Source organism: Galleria mellonella, unplaced genomic scaffold (genome assembly GCF_026898425.1).
Source record: "Galleria mellonella isolate WM207_F2 unplaced genomic scaffold, CSIRO_AGI_GalMel_v1 utg606, whole genome shotgun sequence".
In the NCBI taxonomy this organism is placed as follows: Eukaryota; Metazoa; Arthropoda; class Insecta; order Lepidoptera; family Pyralidae; genus Galleria; species Galleria mellonella.
In genome coordinates, this window is record NW_026442126.1 from 386,367 (window position 1) to 405,514 (window position 19,148).

General features: G+C 35.3%; 1 protein-coding gene across 1 annotated transcript; it reads right to left on the reverse strand.

The window, feature by feature from the left end:
- Nucleotides 1–355: 355 nt before the first annotated feature.
- LOC113509152 (uncharacterized) lies at nucleotides 356–8,649 on the reverse strand. Its single transcript, XM_052899662.1, has 4 exons — nucleotides 8,509–8,649; nucleotides 3,861–4,003; nucleotides 3,282–3,425; nucleotides 356–755 (listed from the first exon to the last, which is right to left on the reverse strand). Exons 1-4 carry the CDS (start codon nucleotides 8,509–8,511, stop codon nucleotides 575–577), a joined length of 471 nt encoding a protein of 156 aa, XP_052755622.1. The 5' UTR covers nucleotides 8,512–8,649; the 3' UTR covers nucleotides 356–574.
- Nucleotides 8,650–19,148: the final 10,499 nt, after the last annotated feature.

A 19,148-nucleotide genomic window follows, 5' to 3' on the forward strand; every position in this document is an offset into this window, starting at 1 on the left:
AGAACCCCATATCAAACGATTACAAATCAAAAACACTGTAATTTGAATGAAAACAAAAGCTTTCATTAGAAATATTTTAAAAGTATACCTATTTGTAGTTTCCTTTAATTTTTAACGTGAAGAATGAAATAGTTTCACTGCTGATGGGCGAAACAGTATACTCTGTTATGTCCACGGTACTGCTCATGTCTATAGGCGACGGTTACCACTTTACATCAGGTGGGCCGTCGACTTGTTTGCTATTCTAAGTAGTATAAAAAAAAATGTATAAATAATTTCGCAAATCCCTGATAACTTTTTTTTAGGGAACCCACTTTAGGAATTGCTAATTTAATAGATGCAAATGAAAACAATCTTTTAAGTAGGTATGATTATAATTTAATTCTTAAATTAATAAAAAATAATACTTAAACTACTTACATCCTTTTATCACAATTTTCTCATGAAAATTGGTTAAAAGAAATTTAATGTGATTTCACTCAATGCTTCACTAACTTGTCCGGCATTAGCACGATGTCTGGCAAGTAAGTGACGTTGCGTCCTCATCACTGACGTGTCAGACTGTTTTGTACCCTCAGTAGATGAAGTTAGGGTTGGTTTGGCTCTGCCGGCTGTTAGTCAAGTTATTGTAATTCCTGCCCTTCCTCTTGTTCTCTTCTATGCTTTGCAGCAAGAAGGGAGGAGCCGTTGATTGCTTCTGATGCCTGGTGTCCAGTTCTCGAGTCAATTCTTCTACGAAGTGCCCATCCGTCTGTCTGAAAAAATAAAAAGTTATTAATATGGTCAGGACGGATGGTGATGGTGCAACAAATGTTTGCAGAAGCAAGACTGTAATGCCATATGGGATTCTCGTATCTAATACTATATGAGAGCCTATACAATTACATATATACATATCTGTCTCCCATTAGGGTAGGCAGAAACAATGCAACGCCAAATGCTTCGTTTCAAACAGGCCTCTTTCGCTTCCTCTACAGCCATCAATCTTTTCATACACGCTCGCTGGTTACGGGTGCTTTTAATTAATTTATATAATTAATAAGAGGGAGACTTTGTACAAAAGTCGTTGCTTGTGCACCTCTGTCGCATTCGTGTTTCAATCGTGAAGCAGTTGTGTTTGCATGGCTGTGTTGCGGTTTGAACGGTGGGGGATATGGCAGTAAATTTACAGGGTACAGAGGGACAACATATGAGTCCTCAGGAAAGGCAACGTATGGGGAGTATCATGGGCGAAACAGTATACTCTGTTATGTACACGGTACTGCTCATGTCTATAGGCGACGGTTACTACTTTTCATCAGGTAAGCCGTCAGTCCGTCAGCTTGTTTGACATTCTAAGTTGCATAAAAAAAAAAAAAAACTAAAGCGTTGAAACGATTTTGCTAAAATCCCTATGGAGTCAATCTGTAAATATTTTTTTTTATATATAAGAAGATATAAAAAGAATTTTTCAAATTGGTTTATATGTACCAAACTGACGGAGTTATGAGGTCACAAATATAAAAATGAAATACATACAGACAAATTGAGAACTTCGTTCTATTTGAAGTCGATAGAAAATCTATACTACCTACTTGTAGTATGTAAGCGTTTGTTTGTTTGAACACATTAGATTCGTAAAATTCCTTTTGCCTTTGCTAACTCATGTCTTGAGGAAGGCTATTCAATTTCTCGATATGACCACGAGCGGAGTCACGGGATACAACTAGTATTTTTTATGCAAATAAACTTGACTATAAAACAGTTATATATATATTTTCCTTTATATATAATTCTAGCGCCAGGTTTGGAATTTTGTTATCTGTCAAAAATATCTCGATCTACTGTTTACAAAAACTAAAATAGCTAGATAAAGTTATTCATGCATTCTAAGTGCCTACTGTAGACATTTTCGTGACTCATGGACGTATTACTAGCTAGATTGAGCCTGTATAATTTTTGTTTAAACAATGACTGAGTTAGTGGAATGCAGCGAGATTAGTATATAATGAGCTGTCCACATTATAATAACATAATGTTTTTATCAGATGATTCAAATGTGGTGAATTCATAATATTCAAGTTGAATATTGATTCACACAGCAGATTTAGATAGCTAAAATAATGGGAAAAAGATTTTTTTAAAGAATCGTTCTATAGAAACGATGAAATCCTTCATCAAATTCTGGGACGTAAAAATCATCGTATTGGCACAAAAATATTGTATATATATCACAAAGAGATTAAAAAGGGCCTTTGTAACTGTTTATTTATGTTCTATGAACGGCTTATCCAAAGCCAGGGGACTACAGATATCTTAAACCGCGGGATATCGTTAAGGTAACACAAAGGATCTATGAAATGATGGTATAAGGCAGGGGGAAGCACAAAAGATCTCAATGGGTCGACGTGCAACAGCTCAGCTGACCCCATATGCGAATATAAGATAAGATAAGATGTTCTATGAATCAATGACGTGCCTACGCCCAACAGAATGATGTATTTGAGTTTTAGTTCTCATAATTTCTATTCACATCAGCTAAAATTCCGAATTGAGCGATAGAATCATAAAAAAATAGTAATTTAACAATGCTTTAAATTAAGTTTAGATATTCGAATAAAAATTAGGTAAGTATTTTAATTTTCTTCTATGTTATAATAACTGTTTCCTGGTTATTCTGTAGTAAGAAACAATACATAGCCCACCCTTCAAATATTCTTCACATTTGAAGGGGTTTTTTTTTTAAATGGACGATAATGGAATAGTAACCTTGCCTGCGTTATCGGTATACACCGGCGGGGCACCAGTGAGGGACGATAGGTGAGGATGAAAGCAGGTCAGTTGGCCCATAGTGATGAATTCATAAAATAAACAATCAAGATGGTTTCCAGGAGGAACCGCGTGGAGGTCGACCTGATAAGGTATACTGTTAGCGATAGGGCCTCTAGCCCTATTACTAACAATCCTTCCCCCCATATTTGAAGAGTGGGCTTTATATTTTTTTTAATGGATGATAATGAAATGGCTCTCTCGTGCTAACGATATGCACTGGCGAGGCATCAGTGAGGGATGATAGGTGAGAATGAAAAGGCAGGTCAGTTAGCCCATCGTGAATATATCTGGGATTCAGCACGGTGGTTTTCAGAGGGGACCACTTGGAGGCCGACCTAACAGTGTCTATTGCTAGCAATGGACCTGGTAGTCCGCATTACTGATAATCGTTTCCTCCTTGGGTGAGCTTTATTAAGCGAGAACCTGTAAATGCGACATCTAAGATCTATTGGTCGAGGAACAAGTCTCACCGGTATGGGTCAGGCCGCGAGCCCGTGTTCGCCTCCACGTCGTCGGGCGCGTACATGGCGAACCCTCGCCTCGACAGCTCCTCATCCGGCACGAGACCCGGGTTGTGGAATGCGTGGTTTTTGTCATTGTTCATTTTGAGTTTCCTGAAAAGGATTGTAATATTTTTTAATTTAAATTTATCAGCCTTTAACTATCCATTATTGAACCTTGGTCTCTCCCCTTGGGTTTGTCACTAGGACAACGAACCACTAAGTGTCATGTCGTATAGGGAGGTCAAGGATATGGCCTGGGATAGAGCTGGCTGGAAGAAGATGCATGAATTAGTTGCACCGACAGGAGGAAACTCTTAAATGGAAATAGAGACTTTCATACACGCCAAAATACCATCATTACTAAAATGTGTTGAACACTTTAAAAGTTGCACAAACATATACTCGTATTGCACCCGTGCGAAGTCGGGGCAGGTCACTAGTTAATTTTGTAGTTCATTTTCATAGGCGATGTTTGCCACTCTATATCAGGTCAGGTTGTTTGCTATTCCATTTTTTTTTTGTATTATAAAGAAGTATTATACTCACTGGACTCTCAGCCTGCCAGTGGTCTTCATGTCGGAGACCCTCCGTTTAAGGCTGGCCACCTGGACGAATAGCACCACAGCCATGAGGAACAGCACCACCCACGCCGCGCCGAACACGCTCACTATTATGATGGTCTCATTCTCCTGAAAAGGAATGCTCAATTATATAAAGTAACAAGAATTTTCCGATCCCTTACTAGATGGAGTGACGACCTCCAATGCATTGCAGGGAGTCAGTGGATGCAGGTGGCTCAGGACCGTTCCTTATGGCAGTGTATGGGGGAAAGCCTATATTCAGCAGTGGCTAATAGCTGAGATGATGATGATGATGATCAATCAATGAACAATGATCAATTTGAATTATATGAAAAGTCTGCAAAGCAAATTTTTTTATACAACTTAGAATGGCAAACAAGCTGACGGCCCACCTGATGGAAAGTGGTAACCGTCGCCTATAGACATGAGCAGTACCATCGACATAACAGAGTATACTGTTTCGCCCATGATACTCCCCATGCGTTGCCATTCCTGAGGACTCAGATGTTATTCTTCTGTACCCTGTAAATTCACGCCATATCCCATCCTTCAAACCGAAACACAGCCATGCAAATACAACTGCTTCACAATTGAAACACGAATGGGACAGAGGTACCCAAGCAATCGACTTTTACCAGTGTTAAGTCTGTCAAACGTACATAGAATATTACTGTGCAATAAAGTTTATATAAATAAATAAATATTACTACTGGGCTGTCATTTGTTTCCCATTTCCAACAATGAGAAGCAAATTGGTGTGACAATCATAATATGCCTATTATTTTTTTCTATTAATTTTCAATCGTCTTTTGTTTTACAATTCTATAATATGGTTGTATGTTTTTCTACCAGTGTAGACGGAATACTAGTAAAAAAGAACTCCAATATAAAGTTTTTTAATTATTTAGCCGTGTCTCTTAATTAAAAACCACATAATTTATATTATATATGTATTTGTATGTATGTATGTTTGTATATTGATAATATTTATATAATAGTGCGCCACCTACTCTTTGTCTTTTTCTCAATGTCCTCTACCCAAAGGTTGTCTGGAAGAGATTGCTTAGCGATAAGGCCGCCTTTTGTATCACTTCTCATTAATATTTACTGTATTTGTTATTTCTCTTTTTACTTGGTGCAACAAAGTGTAAATAAATAAAACAATTTAATAAAGATTACAAATGAAAAAGAGACACTACGTAGAAATCACAGCTACATGGTAGGTATAATTTATTATTATGCTGTTTGTGTATAAAAAATGGTGCCTCTCTAACATAAAGGGAGTATCATATAAATATTTGCTGATGTGATAAAATGCTTTCGATAACTCACACCGCCGCTTTATCTCAAGAATTTAGGTGAGTGGCTCTCATATTGCCGGCTTAGATACTAAACGTAGTGTGCAGTACACAATATTAACTTATTTATTCTGGATATATTATTTATTTATTTATTTTACACTTTATTGCACCATTTAGAAAATAGTAAATACATTTAATTGTAATGAGAAGTGATACAAAAGGCGGCCTTATCGCTAAGCAATCTCTTCCAGACAACCTTTGGGTAGAGAACATTGAGAAAAGAAAGAAAAACAAAGGGAGGTGGCGCACTATTATATATAAACAAATATATACAAAGACATATACATATATATATGTGTGTATATATATATATATATATATATATATTTAATGGGTGAAAATGGAATGGTATCCCCGCCGGCGCTATCGGTATACACCGACGAGGCACCAGTGAAAGATGATAGGTGAGAATGAATGTAGGTCAGTTGACCCACCATGATTAATTCGACAAGAATTCAGCACGATGGTTTCCAGGGGGAACCGCTAGGAGGTCGACCTGGTTGGGTATATTGCTAGCAATGGGATTCTTAGTCTCCATTACTAACAATCCCTTTCCAATAAAAATCTAAAGTATGTTTCATATTACGCCGTCTAGAAATGGCCAATTTAATTGGTTCTCCTCTTCTAAAATCCACGTGTACGAAGTGACAGGCAGAAAGATAGAACAAAGTTTTTTTTTTTGGAACAAAACCACACACACAATCTATATCACAAATATTCCAAATCTGATATCGTCGTTAAGTGGCAACTCCATGTAGAGACTGAATTTTCACCATGCCTCCAATCAAACTATAGACAACGTACTCAAAAATGATACCACTTCTATAGTTCCACTGGTGTTTTTTTTTTTTATTTATTTACATATTAAAATTAAAGCTTCGAGAGAATGGTACAAAAAAAAATTCAATTAATTATTTTTCTTTTTTCAAATATTCTTTCCAGCCATGACCAAATTTTTTATAATAAATCTAACTCCTCTCCATTCAAAGGTTGCCTGGACGAGATCGCTTTTACCTATAAGGCTGTTGTTTTCTCATTGTGATTATTTCTTGTAATTGTTTATATTTATAATAAGTTTACTATTGTAATCTTATGGAGGAAACGATAAAGAGTATCTATCTATGTATTTATCTATAGACAAGTAGTATGACGGTTTCCGGTCGATGTTAAAGGCACCTGAAACGATTATTAATACCATGCAAGTCTTATATGATACCTACCTTTGATTTATCAGATTCTTTATATATTTCCTAGTTATTTTAGTTTAGAGTCATTGTTATTGTTTCCATTAAGGTTTTAACGTTAGGTATTGATTAATTAATTAATACCAGAGGGAGACTTTGTACAAAAGTCATCTGCTTGGGTACCTCTGTTCCATTCGTGTTTCAACCGTGAAGCAGCTGTGTTTGCGTGGCTGTGTTTCGGTTTGAAGGGTGGGATATGGCGTGAATTTACTGGGTACAGAGGAATAACACCTGAGTCCTCGGGAATGGCAATGCATGAGAAGTATCATGGGCGAAACAGTATTCTCTGTTATGTCCACGGTACTGCTCATGTCTATAGGCGACGGTTACCACTTTCCATCAGGTGGGCCGTCAGCTTGTTTGCCATTCTAAGTTGTATAAAAAAAAATATTTAATTTCGCCATTTGTGCGACCTACACGATGACTGGAAGTCTCCTTCTTTTTGAGTTTGAGTTTATTTAATTTGTCTTTGTCTAATGTGGAGTATAGAATTTAAAGAATATAACATAAGTAGCAAATACTTAATACTGTGTGGGGGGAAAAGGGACTGTTAGTAATGGAGACTAAGAATCCCATTGCTAGCAATATATCCAACCAGGTCGACCTCCTCGCGGTTTCCCCTGGAAACTATCATGATTAATTCCTGATGAATTCATCATGATGGGCTAACTGGCCTGTTTTCATTCTCATCTATCACCCTTCACTGGTGCCCCGCCAGCGTATCCCGTTAGCGCAGGCGGGGTTACTACTCCATTTTCATCCAATAAAAAAAAAATAACTTATACTATGTTTAACAGTAAAGATTATACTGTGACCATCATCACGATAAGAGATACGGGCAGTGACGTTTTATTACGTTGTATAATTTATAAAAATAATATCTTTATTCATATTTGTTATATTTAAAAATATTTAAAACGGAAATAATTAAAAATATAATAAAAAAGCAAGTTCAAGTCACTAACACGACACGAGTTTATTTTTATGCAACATAGAATGTTAAACAAGCTGACGGCCCACCTGATGTAAAGTGATAAATGTCTCCTATAGATTTACATTAGTACGCACCATGTGTCGACCATGATACCCTTAATGTGTCGCCATTATTGAGGACTAACGTGGTTTTTTTATTGTGTTAGTTTTGGATCGCATAAGACAGAGCGATCCAAATTCGCTATTGGATACGGGTGATGGGTCAGTTCAAATTATGGGAGATTGACTTAAAAATGAATCTACACATAGGATATGGTTAATATGGACAGGTTATTAGGACTTAGGTGTTTTTTTTTAATTGGTGATAATGAAATGGTAACTCCGCCTGCGCTATCGGTATACGTTGGCAGGGCACTGGTGAGGAATGATAGGTGACGATGAAAGCAGGTCAGTTAGCCCATCGTGACGAATTACACTAGAATTACTCACGATGGTTTCCAGGGGAAACCGCGTGGTGTTGACCTGATAGGGTGTGTCACTAGCAATGGGTTAGACGCAATTAACAATCTCTTTTCCCCGGACTAAAGTATTTGTTTTTTTATTAGATAAAAATGGAATGAAAACCCCGCCTACGCTAACGGGATACGCTGGCGGGGCACCAGTGAAGGGTGATCGATGAGGATGAAAACAGACCAGTTAGCACATCATGATGAATTCATAAGGAATTAACCATGATAGTTTCCAGGGGGAACCGGGAGGAGGTCGACCTGGTTGGGTATATTGCTAGCAATGGGATTCTTAGTCTCCATTACTAACAATCCCTTTCCCCCCCGGACTAAGGTGTTATGGTTCTGTACCCTGAGTTGATATAAATATAAAAAGCTTTTATAACACGTAAGTATAGGCATTTTCTAATTTCTTCGACATTCTTTACTATATGGCCATGATAATAATTAAATACAAAGCTTAGAAAGACTTATTTCTTATCGTAAATAGTATTTGAATAAAGCTATTTTTTTCATTTGCATTATTTCTAATTCTACTAATGAATTAAATGAACAATCCATAAACTCACCATTGTCTATGGTTGCGACGAGCTCATGTTTAGTTCCACCACCGTTAGCAGCACACACGCCACTGGCATGTAATCGAGTATGTTATCACGTATCTTGTTATCGTGCTGATAACAGATTGTGGACATTTTAGTAAGGACAGTATCGTGGTAGAAATTCCAACGAATTTCGTCTGACCAAAACTGCAATATACATTCTATTTACATATGTAATTTAATTTTTGTTTATTTTTAGAGTACAGTACTTTTTAAATCGATTACAAAAAAGGAGGTTATGGGGGAAAGGGATTGTTAGTAATGGAGACTAAAAATCCCATTGCTAGCAATATACCCAACCAGGTCGACCTCCTCGCGGTTTCCCCTGGAAACTATCATGGTTAATTCCTGATGAATTCATCATGATGGGCTAACTGGCCTGTTTTCATTCTCATCTATCACCTTTCACTGGTGCTCCGTCAGCGTATCCCATTAGCGCAGGCGGGGTTACCATACCATTTTCATCCACCAAAAAAAAGGAGGTTGTATTTTCTCATGTTTGTCACTTCATAACTCAATCCGGTATAAATCGATTTGGGAAATTCTTATTTTTGTCTTAAAGGATATACTTACATATTGGTCTCATAAAAATTTGTCAAAATCAGTTCAGTACTATAGTTTTTTTTATACAACTTAGAATGGCAAACAAGATTACAGCCCACTTGATGGAAAGTGGTAACCGTCGCCTATAGACATGAGCAGTACCATGGACATAACAGTATACTGCTTCGCCTATGATACCCCTCATACGTTGCCATACCTGAGGACTCAGGTGTTATTCCTCTGTACCCTGTAAATTCACTGCCATATCCCACCCTTCAAACCGAAACACAGCCATGCAAACACAACTGCTTAACGGTTGAAACACGAATGGGACAGAGGTAGCCAAGCGAACGACTTTTGTACAAAGTCGTTAGCTTGGTTAGATAGTTTAAAAAAAAAAAAATTGTTTTCCAAACTAAAGTATTTAAAAAGTTTTTTCACAATTGAAGTCGGTTTTTTTGGAGCACAATTTAAATTTATGGGTTTTAATCCCTTTCTTTTATATTAATAGTGAATAAAGTATGGCACTTTAGGTGTCCACGTATTGTTTAAAGATAAGAGAGTTTTACAGAAGATTACAGTACTTGTATATCTTATTTATATTAGATTAAGATGAATATATTTATATGGTGTAAATAATCTTCGAGAGACGTCCTTTATTACAAAAACTATAGTAATAATAATAATAATAATATTTCTTTATTTATAGATTACAAAGATCCATTTTTGTCAGTAACAATTGACTTAAACTATGTTAATTGAAAAAAAAAATTTTCATGACAAAATTACGATAAAAAAGGATTTTTACCTGTCCGCTTAAATTATTTACTTTTAGTATTTTTATTTTACAAACATACAAATATTTTGACAAATTTACATTCGTGGTATTATTTAATACTAAAATGTTAAATAATACTACAAGAATCATTGATATTTTTATTAGTAACCTGCCAAAGAAAAAGCGCCCCTGAAAGATCTGGAATCGGCTTGAAGCAGATATTAGATGCGGTTTAGAAATGTCTAGAGTCGGATTGAATACTGATTATGTAGTTTTATATATAAGCACTATTGTTATTTATTTATTTATAATAATATATACATATTTTTAGTGTAGCTGGTCACATCAAAAGACCGGTGTGAACAACGCGCGAGTGGCTACCGCTGTTAAACAGCTAACTTCACGCAAGTAGTCCTGAGTACGAGAAATTGCATGTCAGATCTATCCACGCGTAATTGTGAATTGTTAAAAAACTTTAGACCATCAGCTTTGCATTAGAGAGCTTTACAGATTTACTAATGTAGTAACCATAAGTAAAAAATAGAACATTATAATAATAATGAGGAAATAATAATAAAAAGTATAAAATTAAATATTAAAAATGCAATTCTACGTAATTTGTTACCGCTCTGCGAAACTCTGTGGCAGTACAGTGAAATAAGTCCAGATTGGAACTCGCTACTACCTCATTGAGCAGACGTAGCGCCCTCGTGAGTTGCGCCAGGTGGTTTACCATGAAATTCCAAATTTTCGGGCTTAATTTCGTGTTTTTGTTCGTACCGAAGTCGACCCAGTAAATGGAGCTTCACATTTCGTTCATCATAAATCCTATCCTAATAGTCCAGAGGAACAATATTTTAATATTTTTAATAATTTTAAACGGCACGTATTATGCAATTTTAACATCAAATTTCTGTTCCGTTCGTCCCCGAAGTTTTGGAAAATATTTCATTGTAGGCTCTCAACATGGAATGTCCTGTCGCGTGGTAGAGCAAATATTCCGTGATTACGTTCACGCTTAGGTATCTGATGTTTATAATTATTTTTATAAATAAATAATTAAATTTTACGTGTATAAATTGCAAAAATGAAGGTATGTTAATATCATGATACTTTTATAATTAGTAGATTGTTTTATTTGACTGTATATTTGTTTATGTATTAATAGTTGTAGCACTTCAGCTGCCCGCTAACGAAATGCTGTCTCACTGTACTGGGTTGACTGGAAGAGATCTCTGTCAGAGATAAGTCCACCCTTGCTTACGACATGTATAAATTGATTATTTTATATGTAACTTACAAGTGCAATAAAGAATATATATTGTGTGGATTGCATACAAAATAATTGAAATTAGACAATGAGATTACATCGGTACCTACACGATGTAACATACCTAATAATAATGCGATTTCTTAGATATCTTAATGAATTAATGTTGATATAAACATAGATATATATATATATGTTTAAATGTAATATTTTTTATTAAAACTTGTTTCGATATTGATAAGCATCATTAGGCATGATTTTGTCATTACGAATTTTACAACAAAGTGTTTGGTAACTATAATTAGGTATAGGTTTTTTTTTATAATGGATGATAATGGATTGGTAACCCCGCTTGCGCTAACGGTATACGCTGGCGGGACACCAGTGAGGGATGATAGGTGAGAAAGAAAATTCAGGTTAGCTGATTCGGGATGTGCTAATATTCCGGCACATCCCCCGAGTGATAGGGTGAGCACGCCATCCACCCTATCTTGAGAGAGGAGACCTGCTCTTACCATCTGGGGGCGGGTCGCTGCCGTCGGAGATGTGGCGAGTACGAAAGCGAACCCATGTCTCCGACATATGGCACCTTGAGGGTATATCGTCTGGTTATCGGTGGGTACACGTCCACCTTACGGGGGGATTCCCAGAGTACCCTTTCACCCCCCACGAGGTGTACGGGTCTGCATAAAGCATTTTCCAGACGTTAAAAAAAAAGGTTAGCTGATCGTGTTACATGCATCTAGAATTTAGCACGATTGATTTCAGGGGGGAACGACGTGGAAGTCAACCTAACAAGGTATATTGCTAGCAATGAAACGGGTAATCCGCATTACTAACAATCCCTTCCCCCCAGGTGTAGATACTAGAATGACCTGTATAATTTTTAATGTATAATGACGCATTTTATTTATAATTTTAAATTATAATTATTTATTTTAACTTCTGTTTAGCACTACTACTGCCCACTCACTACTTCCTATGCCACTGCGTTAGGTTGACTGGAAAAAATCTCTTTTAGAGATAAGTTCGCCTTTGCTAACATTGTTATTGACTTCTTGTTGTTACTGTATGTTTTAGTGCAATAAAGAATATATATATAATGAAAAGCTACTTTGTCATTGTTTTACACTAGCGGGTTACCAGTTACAATAGGCTGGGATGTCATATGGGTCATCGTAATAAATTCACCACGAAATAACCATGACGTTGTCGATGGTATTTTGTTAATATGTATAACTACATACATAGATTTCGGTTTATTATTAGCTGAAAAGGCGTGATGCGCTTGCGCCTAGTAAAAAGTTATGATGCAGAGGTCACTAATGTACCTTTGATGGAGCAAAATGTAAAGGCGTTTAGTTATTAAGAAATTCCTATATGATGTGTTCGAAAATCTTTAACAATATACCTACGGATATAAAGGAACTTCCATTAAATAAATTTAAAATTGTGTTACGTAAATGGTTACTTAGCAAAAGTTTTTACTCTGTTAACGAATTTTTCAAGAAAGAATAGATAAATATCTAATATAGTTGTCGATGCATAAATTAAATTAATCAATTCCTGTCAAAATGTGACATTTGCATGCTATTCTGTAATGGCTAAATAGGCACGAAACTTTATGTAATGTAAGACCACCGATACCTACCCTATTTAAAGCAAATAAATTTATTATTATTATTATTATTATTATTACCAGCTGTGGGATTAAAGAGGTTATTAATGAAAAACACATATCTGTATAGTTTTTTCATAAAAAAAAAATCAGATAGTCGAAACAAACAAACAAACAAACGTGGAAACTAATGGCAATACCCTTTTTATATTAGGAAGACCTACTATATTCTGTAGTGGACAGTGAACGGGTGATGTGATGATGATGATGATAAACTCCATCACTTTATAAAACAACTTGATTGACGAACAAAGATAGGAACATAAAACCTTAATAAACAACAATTTTTACATTTTGTAAATTGGTAAAATAAAAAGACTCAAATGGAGATGGGCAGGGCACATGATCAGAGGAGATGACAAGTGGAGTAAGAAAGTGACAAGATGGTATCCCAGGGAAGGCAAAACAAAAAGAGGCAGACCCTGCATAAGATGGGACGATGACATTAGGGAAGTGGCTGGAAAAATGTGGGACAGAGTGGCTTAGGATAGGCGAGAGTGGAAACGGTTGGAGGAGGCCTTTGCCAAGTGGCAAACAGATCTTCAAAAAATAAGCAAGAAACAATTATTAGAATAAGTTATTTTAAATTTCTTTTTTTTTTAATTTTATACTATTTTATAATACTCAGCAATGTTTATGATATATGTCAACTTTTATAATTTAATTGAGTTCTTTATTAGTTAAAAACAAGCAGACAAACGAACATTTTGTTATATATATATTTATAACATGGCGCTTGGTCACGGGACTCATTCGCAAGATGCGCGCGCAGGTCGCGCAGGCGCTGTGTGATTGTTGGCTGCGCGCGCATGCCGCGCACGGGCCAGCGACTAGAGTGTTTAGTTAACTTGGACAATTTAAAAATTTATTCGTTTTATTGTTTTTTTAATTATTGATTAAATTTATTTACAAGATGAACCCTATTATCAATCCTACATTTTTATAAGCTTTTTTTTTATACAACTTAGAATGGCAAACAAGCTGACGGCCCACCTGATGGAAAGTGGTAACCGTCGCCTATAGACATGAGCAGTACCATGGACATAACAGAGTATACTGTTTCGTGCATGATACCCCCCATGCGTTGCCACTCCTGAGGACTCAGGTGTTATTCCTCTGTACCCAGTAAATTCACGCCATATCCCACCCTTCAAATCGAAACACAGCCATGCAAACACAACTGCTTCACGGTTGAAACACGAATGGGACAGGGGTACCCAAGCAATCGACTTTTGTACAAAGTCTCCCTCTGGTATGGTGTACTTTGTTCGAGATGATGATAATTTAAAGAAACATAGACAATGCAGAGGTATCCACGCAGATGACTATTGTACAAAATCTCCTTCTGATAGCTGTACAGAAAGCTGTCATAATTACTATGATATTTTTATATTATTGTAGCCAAGGTGAAGTTGACACTGGGTCAGAGGTCGTCCAAACTGGATGCAGCGCAGCGCGTGTCCGCACAACAATAGCGCTGTGACACAGGGTACATTTCAATATGTTCGTTAGCGGCGTGGGCGTGAGCCTTACTCACGCCAGGGTTGCCAACCTCAAACTAAAAAAAAATATCGATTCAAAGTTTGCCACTTTAAATTGAACCAGGACAATTTCATACACAAAAATTGAGTAGTCATAATGAAAGTAAGTTAAATCAAATTCTAGTACCTAATATTTTTTTCTTACAACGCAGGGGGCAAACGAGCATGCGGCTCACCTGATGGTAAGTGACTACCGCCGCCCATGATCACCTACAACACCAGCGGCATTGCGGGTGTGCTGCCGACCTTTTAAAAAGGATATAATGATATAAGAAATAATGACAATTATATTTTAGTTTCAAAAGTTTTCAAAAATTATTGGTAAATTATATAGATTGAAAAAAGTTATTAAAATATAAAACGAACACAATAGTTTGCAATTTTTTTTTTATTTAGACAGAAATAAATAAATTCTAATATTAAAAATACTATTATTATACTATATGTACTATTTACTTTTACCATACTTTCCAACCCCACCAATTTCGGTCGTCCGTAACATAAAGAAGTCCATCCATAACGCAAAAGTGGTGCGTGAATTTTAAAATGCACGACCTCGTCACAACGCTTTAAAAATTCAGGACGCTGCTTTAAAACTACCTTAAATACCCCAGGACACTCCAAAAACCAGAACATGTTCCGGGAAAACAGGACGGTTGGCAACCCTAAAGTTTTGCCATTGAAAGTCGTGAGTAAGTCTCACTCACGACTTCCAATGGCCAAGTGTGCCGCTGTCGAGATAACATGATAATTTGCATCTTTATTGCGTTAATTACCCACAACTACATTCGGGTTTGATTGGCGAATGTTTTTAATAATAAGCTAAATATGACACGTTGTGTGCTAATAACAGGGATTTATTGATAATTGTAATTCACTACAAACCGCCTCGGTTTCACACGGTACATTATTTTGAGGTTTACGGTATGTCTAAAGATTTATAGCTCGAGCAAGCTATGAAAATAGAATTTTTAACGATTGATTACGAAATATGAAATTTATTGATCATATAGTATCATCATCATCATCTACTGCTGGACATAGGCCTCCCATTTGGACTGCCATAAGGAACGGTCCTGAGCCACCCACATCCGACTCCTTGAAATGCATTTAAGGTTGTCACTCCATCTAGTGGGGAGTCGTCATAAACTGTGTTTGTCCGTACGGAGTCGCCACTCAAGGACCTTTCTTCTCCATCGGTTGTCGGTTCTTCGAACTATGTGACCAGTCCATTGCCACTTCAACTTGTTTACCGTTCGAGCTATATTGGTTACTTTGGTTCTTTTGCGGATATCCTCGTTTCAGATTCTATTATACATAGAAGCTCCGAGCATAACATAACCCTCAAAAATATAACCCTCGGAACCTAATTTTCCATTAAAACTTTTGTATAATGTGGACTATACAAAAGTTTATTTTGAAAATTATTCTACAGACAAATCTTCAATAAAAAATAATCTTTTAACAAAAATGTAAGCTTTTAAATCTGTAATTTGTATCGATTCGTTGTAAAAAAATAAATAAAAATGTAAAAATAAGCGAATAACCAAAAACAGAGGCGGGCAGTGAGTTTTACACTATGTAATACTATAACACTGCCATGTAGTGTGGTCCCGGCATAGAATAGGCCATCGTTTACTTTTCCGTAGGTGTCGTAAGAGGCGACTAAAGGAACTAAATTGTCGAGTGATGGGCAGCAGCGTCCCTTTTAAAACATCACCAAAACCTAACTGTAGTTGCCAACCCGCCTGCCAAGCGTGGCAACTTTTGGCAAAACCCCCTTTTAGGGGAGTTGTATGTTTAGCAGTGGACAGTTACTGGCTGATATGATGATGATGATGATGCTGAATGCTACAATAATATACTGTCTATGTGTACGTTCTATATTTTCTGCTTGCCCTAATGGGAGACATGCGTGACAGATGTGTATGTACGAGTATATATGTATATGTATGTATGTATGTATGTGTATGTATGTGTATATATGTATATGTATGTATGTGTATTACTAGAAAGAGTCAATATAAGTTGTAGGCCATTCAAAGGTTGCCTGGAAGGGATCGCTTTTAGCTATAAGGTCGCCCATTGTTTTCTCACTGTGATTATTTCTTGTAATTGTTTATATCTAGAATAAGTTTACTATTGTAATTTTTTGAAGGAAACAAAAAAGAATATCTATCTATATAGGTTTGTTTGCATGAATAACTCTCATGTTCCTGCCACCAAGCAATACTTGCTTGATTCTTTCTGGTGTGCATGGTGGAATGTAGCAGTGAAATTACAGGGTACGGGGACAACATTTTAGATCTAGATATAGCAGCTCTTGAGAGATACTGTAGACATCATAGTTTACTTATGAAGTCAATGTTTAGAAGCGACGGCTATCATTTTCCCAAGTAGCTTAAACTAATTCGTGCCGGCAAAACCGACGGTTTTAACTAGTCAACAAAAGATATAATTTTCATTGACATATGCATTGGGAATTTCATTCGATCGTGATTTTTAACTACCTATACAAACAAAAGGCACCAAGAATTGAACCTTGAACCTTCAACCGTTGGCATCTCAGTGAAATATATCTTTTGTTGCAGTGACAAGAGCGACCTCCCTATTAAAAGTACTGCAGTCTTTGTATTTGGGTCAAATTGTTTAATCGCTGTGCGTGTGGGTTATTAATGATTGTGAGGTTGAATTCTGCTTATTGTTAATAAATTCTGTTTAAGAAATGTATATTTATATAGAAATTTTAGTTTCGAAATAAGATACAAGATGGCGTTGTTACGAGTATGTACATGTTGCTATTAAGATTTTTTTGTATTTGATAAGCTGCTTTAGGAGACAATATATTAAAGTTTCCCATCATTCCCGCCGAATTGGTCTAATAAAAACGAAATAATTAAAAAATAATTAAATGTACCAATACACAATGGAATATAACACCCAATGTTATAGGATTAAAGATTTAATTTATCTAACGACTTGGATAATCATAGGTTACCATTTATGGAAAAGTAAATTAGGCATTATATTTAATGAGCGACATTGAACCGCTCATCAAATCACTATTATTTATTTATTTTTATACCTGATCATTATGAAGATTTACAATAGATTTTTATTATATATATATTTTTTTGGGAATACATTTCTAATGATTAATTATTTTCTATTGTTTACCTTGTTGGCGGCGCCATCTTTGCATAGTATATGTGTTCATAACTTTTTAAAGATTTTAAAAAATAACTTTAGATTATATAGATAGGGCATTAAGTTACAAAAACGGGTAAATTTTTGGCAGTTTATTGTCAAATTAGCTTACTCGTTTTTTATCAGTGTTCTATACACTTACGCGCATAATGTATCTTGATGTATACATATTAAGTTATTTAATAAATAAAATTAGCTTTTACATATTAAGAAGATGCAAAAATTATAAAAAAAAAAACAAAATATAGAAGCTATAAAGGAAACACTCATAACTATTTATCACGCAAAATTGTATGAAAAAATTAATCCGTTTTTCTCGAAGCATTTGTATGGAGACACTCTATCTATATAATTTAAGAATATGACATACAGTCTGTTTTAGACCATGTAAGTATGAATAATATTGAACCTCTTTACATGATTGTAATCACATTTAATTAAATATAATTAATACAGAGATATCTTATTTATAGATTAATTAGTATGATTGTGTAAAAAAATAATCGAGTGTTATTTTCAATTATTTTTTATCTGTTTACTTCGAAAAGGTTTTAATTTGATTGCATTTTTTTTAATAATTTTTATTTCTATGTATATCGATATTTCTTATATCATACAGACCTACGTCACTTCGAACAAAAAATTTTTTGTTTGATACTTATGCAACCGATCCAGTTGTGAGAAATTGTAATTCTTTTCTATAAAGTTTGTTTTATAATGCCTATTATTAATATTTCGGTCAGAGGCATATTATAAAAATTGTATATACATTTATTTTGTTATGTTGTTATTTCTAAGTGCTTGCATAAAATTATTTTCCCGTTTTATTAATACGTTGGCAGTGCCGACCCGCGACGCGTTAAAAAACGCGTAACTTACTCTATGATCTCTAAAAACAAAATCTTTGTGTGAGTCTAAGCTAAAAGAAGACGAACTTGCTTTCATGGCCTCAGAGATAATTTTAAACTGGTTACAAAATAAGAAAATCAATTTAAAATAATTTATATCAAATTAGGTACATCAGCAAACATATTGCATAATGTTCTTATATATATATATATATATATATATATATATATATATATATATATATATATATATATATATATATATATATATACCATAAACAAAAATGAAAAAAAAAATTAAGCCGATTAAAGTGTTTCCTTTGAGGCTATGATCTATCAGATACCAGGGTCGAATAACGTCAAGGTGTTTTGCCTAAATTAATGTAAATGTCAGTGATCCCCCGTAGCCCTTGTTATTACAATTTTAACAGCTAATGGAGATGCTTTGCTTGTTAAAACTCACTCCGTGCTAATTTACAATACAGCAATGCAATTTATTCATTTGTAATATATGAACGGTGGGTATTATTCATATACTATTTTATACTAGGCGTATCCCGCGGCTTCGCTTATGCTACAGACAGAATTTTCCTAAACCGATTGGGAGTAATTTTATGTAGCAAAAATCTATAGTTTTACAATTTTAACACAGGCTGTCTTTTGTGTTGATATAAACAATTGTTACTCGCGCTTTTTTATGCAACTTAGAATGGCAAACAAGCTGACGGCCCACCTGATGTAA